The sequence below is a fragment of the Galeopterus variegatus genome, unplaced genomic scaffold, assembly GCF_000696425.1.
Source record: "Galeopterus variegatus unplaced genomic scaffold, G_variegatus-3.0.2 Scaffold8014, whole genome shotgun sequence".
NCBI classification, from domain to species: Eukaryota; Metazoa; Chordata; class Mammalia; order Dermoptera; family Cynocephalidae; genus Galeopterus; species Galeopterus variegatus.
This window is the reverse complement of record NW_007734125.1, coordinates 31,201-39,875: the sequence shown is the minus strand read 5'-3', so window position 1 is coordinate 39,875 and position 8,675 is coordinate 31,201. Positions and strand designations below refer to the sequence as shown.

Sequence of the window (8,675 nt, the reverse complement as noted above, 5' to 3'; positions counted from 1 at the left end):
CTCCCAAGCGGCGCACTGTAGCAGTGCGCCACCGGGCCGGCCCTACGTCGAGGTTTTAATTTGCATTTCTCTAGTGACTAATGAAGCTGAGCACCATTCCACATGCTGATTTTTCATCCCTATGTCTTCTCTAGTACACTGTTCAAAACTTTTGTGCATTATTTATTGGGTTGTTTAGCATCTTATTACTGAATCTTGAGAGTTATTTTTATTTTCTGGATACAAGTACTTTATCAGATATATGATTTAGACATGTTTTCTCCCAATCTGTGGTTTGTCTTTCAATTTTCTTTTTTTAATTTTATTTTTTAGATGACAACAATAAGTGTGTTTAGGGGGTACGGAGCAATGTTTCACTTGTGTGCACTGAGTGATGATCAGTCAAGCAGGCTTTTTTCTTTTCAGCACTGTACAGATGTAGACCCCTGTCTTCCTGTTAGCATTGTTTCCACTGAGAAATCTGCATCATCCTGTCTTTGCTTCTCTGGCTATGTTTAAGATTTTCTCTTTATACACTGTTGAGCAATTTGTTATGATATGCTTTGGTGTAGTTTTATTCATGTTTCTTGGGCTTCAGTGAAATTCTTAGATCAGTGCGTGTGTTGATTTCATCAGATTTGGAGAATTTTTATCTTTTCTTCAAATATATCTTCTGTTCCCTCTTCTCTCTCCTCTCCTTAGGAGCTCCAATTGCACATGTATTAGGATGCTTAAATTTGTCCCATATCTCACTGATTTTCTGTTCTTCTTTCTTGTTCCTTCCCCCAGCCTCTTTTTCTCTTTGTGTTTTATTTTGAACAGTTTCTGTTGCTGTGTCTTTAAGTTCACTAATCTTTTCTTCTGTAGTTTCTGTCCTGTGGTTAATCCCATCAGGTGTATTATTCACCTCAGACGTTGTAGTTTTCATCTCTAGGAGTTTGATTTAGGTCTTTTTATGTCTGTATTTTCTGTGTGTGGGTGTTGAGAGATGTCCTCTGCAGTCCCCAGGCTTCTGTCTGTGTGTATTTTGCTGCACTCTGGTACTCTGCCCTGTGCACCCCGGCCACCTTGGTTTCCCTGGACTCTCCACTCAGAGAGGCTGCCACACCTGCCTGTTTCCCCACTCTGCACAAGGCCTGGGTGTGAGCTGTTGCCTTGGTTTTAATATTCTGTTCAAGGAAGGGGTAAATGGCCTTTGAAGGCAAATGCAGAGCGTGGCAATAGGGAAGCGGCCCCCAGAGTGCAATGTGACTGCACTGAGTGCATCCGAGAGTGCAGGTGCTGCCTGGGCCAGCGGGCTGATGGCTCAGCATATGGGTCCAGAATCCGGGTCAGCTTGTGTCTAAACATGTTCTAAAGATGCATGTCCTAAGCCACTTTGATTTTGGTGGCCTGCAACATCCGTGTGTCATGAATCATCAAGTGCAGTATACAGGGGGAAATATGTGCATTTAATGCCCAGTTATCCAAGCATCTTGTAAAAAACTGTCAACTTTGCAAAATGAGCCCATAATTACAGACGAGATAGTTTAAATATAGTGAGAAAACATGTACGTGCACTTGTTTAAAAGGAGGGTTTCCTGTTACGTGGGTGTCGTGCATGCAAAGCCGTGTGGCCTGAATGTGCCCGAGCTCTTGGGAGCGAGTGCAGGGCGTGAGCCCCAGAAGTGGCATGATCCACTGAGGAGCAGCCCACACGTAGACAACTTTGTAGGAACCTGGATTCATCCCAGAAGTGGCTCACCCATCTGTCTACCAGCTGCCAAGGTTTCTACCTCTGTTAGCCCCACAGTGAGCCAGGACATACTTGACAGGAAGTCTTGTGGCTTTAGGTTTCTGTCAACCTCCCCCCTGCCCACCCCATCACAGACAAGCACATGCCTGTGAGTCATGTGCAGTTTCTCTGCACGCTCCTATCCTGGAGGCAGAGCAGAGCCATGGCAGGGGAGCCGCCTAATGCTGCCAGCCATGGCAGACACATGCTCAGCAGGCAGCATTCTCCCCAAGTGCCTGTTTCTGTGCCTGCGTCTGAGCACCCAGTGCTGTGCTTGGCATCCCCACCCCTCCCTGGGTGTGAGCTCAGGGTCCGTGTCACCTTCTTCTGTGTCTGCTGTTTCAGGGATCAGCAATGCAGAAGCGCGGCAGCCAGGGAAGGCGCCCAACTTCAGCGTCAACTGGACGGTAGGCGACTCCGCCATTGAGGTCATCAACGCCACGACGGGGAAGGATGAGCTGGGCCGCGCGTCCCGCCTGTGTAAGCACGCGTTGTACTGTCGCTGGATGCGTGTGCACGGCAAGGTACTGAGGTGCCCTCGCGGCCGATGCGCCGGCTCCACCTCCCCACAGCCTGTCCGTCTTCATACCTGAGTTTCTTTCAGTGGTTTCATCATCATACCATCATGCCCAACTTCCTAAAAAGTCATCATTTGCAACCTTTTTTGTTACTTGCTTAGAAGGGTGGCCCTGGCTCTTCAAATCTTAAAGCTGTCTCAAAGGCAGCTTTTTTCCTTTCCTGCCGCAGAATCTGAAACTCACCACCCTGGGGGCTGTATTCTTGGTGGAAACTTCTCTTGCTGCTCAGATGTTGAAAATCCTTATGAAAAAGGGAGGGCAGTCACGCCACTCTCACCCTGTCTGCTCAGAAGCACAAGTACTGCATTGGATTCTGTTATATCCTCTATGAAGATTTGTAAACCTTTTGTTTTAGACACAGGACCCTTTCTCCCCCCGAATAAAACTTCATACAGTGAGTCAGTATATTATTAGTTTTCATTCATTTTAGAGTCAAGTGTACAGCCTTTACTTCTCATGCAGCCAGCATGAAGGCTGGTGTGGGATGCAGGGGCAGGAGTCACGCACCTGCAGGCCTGTTCACACGGGCAGCACCCGTGCTGGCCACCACGTGAGTCTTAACATCTGCACAAGAGTGAGCCAGCCAGCCACATGAGGGGATGCCTCAGGGAACTCCAGTGTGGTAAAAGGTACAGAACACCAGTGGTGCTATTTTTTTTTTCCTTTTTGTCTTTTTTTCGTGACTGGCAACGGATTGCAACCCTCAGCGTCGTGCCCGTACCGGACCCTTTTTGTCTTTTTTCGTGACTGGCAACGGATTGCAACCCTCAGCGTCGCGCCCGTACCGGACCGGGACCGGCAACGGGATCGCTCCTTTTTGTCTTTTTTTCGTGACTGGCAACGGATTGCAACCCTCAGCGTCGTGCCCGTACCGGACCAGGACCGGCAACGGGATCGCAACCCTCGGTGTTGCGCCCGCACCTTGCTCAGCCAGTGAGCGGCCGGTCTGTACGTGGGATCCGAACCCTCGGCGGGAGCGCTGCCGCGCTCCCAAGTGGCGCACTGTAGCAGTGCGCCACCGGGCCGGCCCAGTGGTGCTATTTTTAATAGTTAAAAATGAAATTTGAATCAGCTGTTTGTGGTTGCCAGAAGCGTGTCTTCAGAACTTGCCTGTTTAACTGGTGAGGCGGCTCCTGGGAAATGATAGCCCAGCCAGTGGAAGAGACACCGCATGTGCTTGGGGAGATGTAATCTGAGACAGGAGCCGCCTTAACCCAGGTTGTTTCCCCAGAAGCCAGCGCAGTACTCAGTGCCATTTTCCAAACATCTTACTAGGTTTTATTTTCACCTGTTACCACTTCAACAGTCGTACTTGTTCTTTTATCCTTTTGCAGGTTCCCCCCCACTTACTACGCTCCAAGATTACTAAACCCAACACATACCATGAGTCCAAGCTGGCGGCGAAGGAGTACCAGGCTGCCAAGGCGCGTCTGTTCACAGCCTTCATCAAGGCAGGGCTGGGCGCCTGGGTGGAGAAGCCCACGGAGCAGGACCAGTTCTCACTCACGCCCTGACCTGGGCGGGTGCAAGGAGGGAGTGCAGGGGGCTGCTGGGCGCCCAGCCTTGGCCCCCAGGATCTACATCTGAGCTGGGGCCAGCGCACACCTTGGGGAGGGCACGGGGGTCATAGGGACCACTGAGCATCTGGTGTCGTCCTGGCATCTCACATCTGAGCCGGGCAGGTGGCAGGTGGGCAGGGCGTGCGGGTTCTGGGGTCTGGCATTGCCACCTGGCATCTCTGTCACAGTGTTTCCCTTTTTGATTATCCAGTGACTGCTTTCAACCTCAGTTTACGTTTAGAAATTGAGTTCTACTGAGTAGGGCTTCCTTAAATTTAGGAAAATAGAAATTACTTTGTGTGAAATTATTGAATAAATAATTTATTCAGAGCTAGGAATGTGGTTTACAAAATAAGTAATTATGTCAGATCACTTTTATGCCACATTATTTTAATTGCAGAAAAGCATTTATATGTGGATGAGGGTGAGAAAATAGAGGTAGGAGGTAGAAACCTAAAGAAAATCCTCATACGCATCTAAACTTAGGTATCCGTTCTCCAGGGCACTTCCACTATTAGTTTCACAAGTAGATGTTAACCATCTCTACCGGGAACAGACCCCAGCATGACGTGGCATGACCCTGATGCACATGCAGGTTCTGCAGAGTCATGACCCGGCCCAGTAGTCCTCAGCTGCCTCTAGAAGCTTCTATACCTCTTGTAGGATCAGATCATGGAAACTTTTCTTGGTTTCCTTCACATAATCGAGGATAAAACATTGTCCAGTAATACTACACTGGCCACTTGCTGGGTTTCTTAAACAGTATTTAGCTTGTGTGGACTGGAGGGAATCAGCCGGGGCCAGTGCCCAACACAGAGCAGACATCCCCTCTACCCCTGGCTGTGCACCCGTGGATGGGAAGGGCTGCCCCAAGATCTTCCCGGGGTGGGAGTAGAATTATTTAATAGATATTCATTCTCAGAAAATGCCACGTCGGGCTTGTGTTTAAATTGTTCCTTCCGGCTTTATCCAAGACATGTTTGAAAGACAAAAAGTAGTCAAGCTGAAAACCAGTGAGACAGTGCTGCTGGTGCAGTGGACCAGGCTGGTTGTTATGATGGGGAGAGCTTGGGTGCTGCTGGCATCTCATAGAGGACCCAGGGACATGTGCTCCCCACACGCACAGGATGGCCCTATGACCGCTAGCCAGCCCAGCAGGTCAGGAGCCCCATGGCTGAGGACCTGGTGTGGCCTGCCTTGGCCCAAGCTCAGAGATTTGCACCAGTTGCCTTGTTGTGTCTGCTCAGGATTAGAGTGGAGTCAGAGCAAAGTGCCCAGCACCCTCATGGCTCTGGAGGTTGCGCTGGGGCGGCTGTCACGGGGGCTGTGGGCAGAGACGGGTGCAGACCCCACCCCACAGTACACACCTGCCACAGCCAAGTCCAGGGTGTTGGTACCTCAGTGACATTGAGCTGTTCACCAGGGTATTTTGTGTCCTTTACGGGCTTAGAAAAACCAGAACAGGAGCAGAGTGGCCACCATCATTCCCAGGATCCCGGGAGCTCAGACCTCGAGAACTGGAGCATCATGGCTGTGTAGGCGTGTGCCTCTAGCCATCAAGACCTCCCTGTACGTGTCCATATGGATGCGTCACAGTGGTTCTTGTCCCGCGGGGCAGGAAGGGACACTCAGGGTTCATTGTTGGGGATGCAACCAGGTTCAGCAGAGTGGAAGTCTGCCCCACACAAGCCTTCCCTCTACTGAGGGGGTGGCTACGCCCTTAGACCGTCATAGCAGGGTCTCAGGCCCTACATGCCATGGGGGTCTTGTTGGGGTGAACAGGGCTGGAGTTTCATTGCACTTATGGAAGGAAAGGTATCTGGTGATGTCTCTGCCCTTCCCCAAAGCAGCCTCTTTTAAACATCTTGTGAGTCTGTGTGGCTTTATTTTTGTCCCTATAAATTATATTTTTTCTAATGGGGATTGATAGATGGATGTAGTTTTTAAAACAAGATGTGGATTTTGGTTGCAAAGTCCAGTGGAAAATATATTCCATATACACATACAAACTGTTCGGCATGTCTGTCTTTTCCCTCCTGTCAGGTTGATAGATGGATGTAGTTTTTAAAACAAGATGTGGATTTTGGTTGCAAAGTCCAGTGGAAATATATTCCATATACACATACAAACTGTTCGGCATGTCTGTCTTTTCCCTCCTGTCAGGTAATAACTGAAATGAGCGTGGCCTCCTCCACCCATAAATGAACGCCTTATCTGGTGGGTCCTGAGCAGGGCCTGGGACCACATGAGCCTCTCCCCGCTGGATGCGTGCGGCTGAGAGGGCAGGCCCAGCACAGGGTACACCACCGCCTGGGTCCTGGTGGAAGAAAGGCAGACGGCCCAGGAGTCCTGGGCGGGTGGGCAAGTGAGGAGGGCGGTGGCATGTGGGGAGCACCACCTCATCTAGGAATCACTTCCCTAGCCAGGGGCAAGAGGCCCCACACTGCTTCGGGGACAGGACAGCTTGAACAGCTCATCTGTAATCAAAAATAAAGAAAGCAAATAAATGCCCCCGCCGCCCCCGACAGACCAGGAAACCACTTCCTGCCGTCCTTCCCGGTGCTCATGGTGCCTCGATTGCACCTGAGCAGTGCCGCTGCTGCATCACTTTGCATCCAGTGTCCGTGATCTGCATTTTAGAGACTTAGAAAATTTGGCACAAATGGGAACTTGATTTTTTGAGAAAAATCTTAAATTTTGAGGAATTTTTGACACATGGGGAGTGGGAGGGTTTCTGTTCTGTTCTGACAGCTAAACCTCAAGTATTAATTCCAGAGATTTGATTTTTTGAGAAAAATCTTAAATTTTGAGGACTTTTTGACACGTGGGGAGTGGGAGGGTTTCTGTTCTGTTCTGACAGCTAAACCTCAAGTATTAATTCCAGAGAGACACTGTCCCTTGGGATGACTCGGGTCTTGCAGGTTGGAGGTCAGCATTGTGACAGAGTCTCAGGTGGGGTGGCGTTCTGTGATGTAAGCCAGGGCTCTTGCAGGCTGGGTCAGGGCCCAGGGACCGTCACAGGTCAGGGTTGTCGCAACCTCCTTCACCAGCCCTCATCCCAGCTCAGAGTATCAGAAGGTTTCACCTCTTCCAGCGAGGTATGCTGAAGAATTGCCATTTTGATTAAGTCTCCATTTAACTTCTCGTCGTCTTTTTCTCTTTTGGAGATATTTTTTGTAATTAAAAACAATTGTTTTAAAACGTACAAGCCAACATCATAAGGCATTGATTTCTCTGAGTTTGTTCTGGCAACTGTATTTGTCTCCAGGCTCTAGGTCACTGCCTTCTTTGTGAAGACAGAGCTGCTGCTCCTTGTGATCTCCAACAGCCACATGGAGGGTGGCAGCTCCGTCGCAGCACGTGCACAGATCTGAGGGCGGGCCTAGAGAAGCTGTGGGGAGCACACACCACCCCTTTTCTCAGAGTAAACACGTCAGTAGTTGAAACACAGATGGGTCTTTTTCACTTCTAAAATATTTTACACCAGAAATATCAGGTCTGCCCCCATCCTAAATTTGATCCAGCAAGAGAAATAAAATTAGCTGACTTCCCATCTCTAAATTCTGTGAAATTAGAGAATCTCTCAAAAGATTTTTTATCAACCCCAAACTATATGAATGGAAAGGGCAGAGTGTTTGTGTTCGTGTGTGGTGTCCTTGTCCCCTAACCTATCGAGTGACAATCTCCCTGTGGTGAGGAGGCTGGTGGCCGCTCAGCGCTGCCACACCAGGGTTCTGGTCTCCACGTGGTGCTGGGGAATGGCATAAGGGAGGCCTCTGCCCGCCAGGTGCCAGGGCAAGCCGAGGTGGATGGTGGGTCCGACTTGATGGTGACTCTTACAGTTCCACGTGAGAGCCCCACTCCTGCTTCTGGTGGCACCGTCTGTGCTCCCTCGTTTACTGTTTGGGGGACGAGTACCACGCCCCAAGAATGCTTGTCTTGGCCACAGCATAAGCTGATGGTGCGTAAGGAACGGATGGGCCGCTCTTCTAAACCTGAGCACGAGTGATGAGAAGCACAGTCTGTGGAATGTTAATGGAGTAAGCCCCTAAAGCCATTCGCTTTTCCAGGCTTTGGGTTATGTGCTTTTAATTTGATTTTAGAATCTGGACACTTTATATGAATGTAATTCAGCCAAGAAACTTGTTGCTAAGATACAATCCTTGGTGTTCTCTGTCTGTATATTTATATATATACCACACCTTACAGCCTGCATGAGCTTCCTCACCGAGACCAGCCGGGACTGAGCATGAGACGCTGTCATATGTAGACAAAGGAGTTGAGATGTTCTCAATAAAAAATAAAATGTTTCACTACTGTACTGTTGCCGAGATTTTCTTTTCCTTTCAAGTGGTTTCTGTCCTTGGCTCCACTAACAGGTCTGGGGGTCAGTCCTAGTTAGCAAAGCATGAAAAGCCATGGGCGATGCCACCTGCAGGAGCTGCCTGCCAGACTCCCTCTGGCCTTGTCACCTGCACGTGGTACGTTGACCCGGCTTGGGAGGTCTCTAGATTCCCCAGCCCCTTTGGATTGTTGGCTTCTTCCCCGTCTTCCTGGAGAGCACATGGGGCTCCACTCCCATAGCTGGTAGTGCTGAGGAAGGCTACACAGCTGCCCTGCTCTTGCCCGTGTATGAAAGATGGTGACACAGCCCATGTTACTGCTGAGCCTGTGTGAGGATGACGTGGGTGGGAGGACACAGGAGGACCTAGACGCAGCCACAGGTGCCCGCTGGATGGGGGGGTGTCTGGATGCTGTGAGACAGTGCGGGCACTAAGTTGCATG

General features: G+C 49.9%; 1 protein-coding gene and 1 long non-coding RNA gene across 2 annotated transcripts in view; one reads left to right on the top strand and one right to left on the bottom strand.

The window, feature by feature from the left end:
- The window catches only part of ADARB1 (adenosine deaminase, RNA-specific, B1), a 58,934-nt gene extending 50,723 nt beyond the window's left edge, over positions 1–8,211 (top strand). Inside the window, exons 9-12 of the mRNA XM_008592546.1 lie at positions 2,099–2,277; positions 3,666–5,933; positions 6,054–6,577; positions 6,687–8,211. Of these exons, the coding sequence (XP_008590768.1) occupies positions 2,099–2,277; positions 3,666–3,845 (359 nt within the window). The 3' untranslated portion in view covers positions 3,846–5,933; positions 6,054–6,577; positions 6,687–8,211. The remainder of the gene's footprint in view (positions 1–2,098; positions 2,278–3,665; positions 5,934–6,053; positions 6,578–6,686) is intronic.
- Positions 5,777–6,793, bottom strand: LOC103608104. The gene is made up of 3 exons (XR_552018.1): positions 6,757–6,793; positions 5,948–6,647; positions 5,777–5,826 (listed from the first exon to the last, which is right to left on the bottom strand). It is a non-coding gene; the product is annotated as an uncharacterized LOC103608104 (long non-coding RNA).
- Positions 8,212–8,675: the final 464 nt, after the last annotated feature.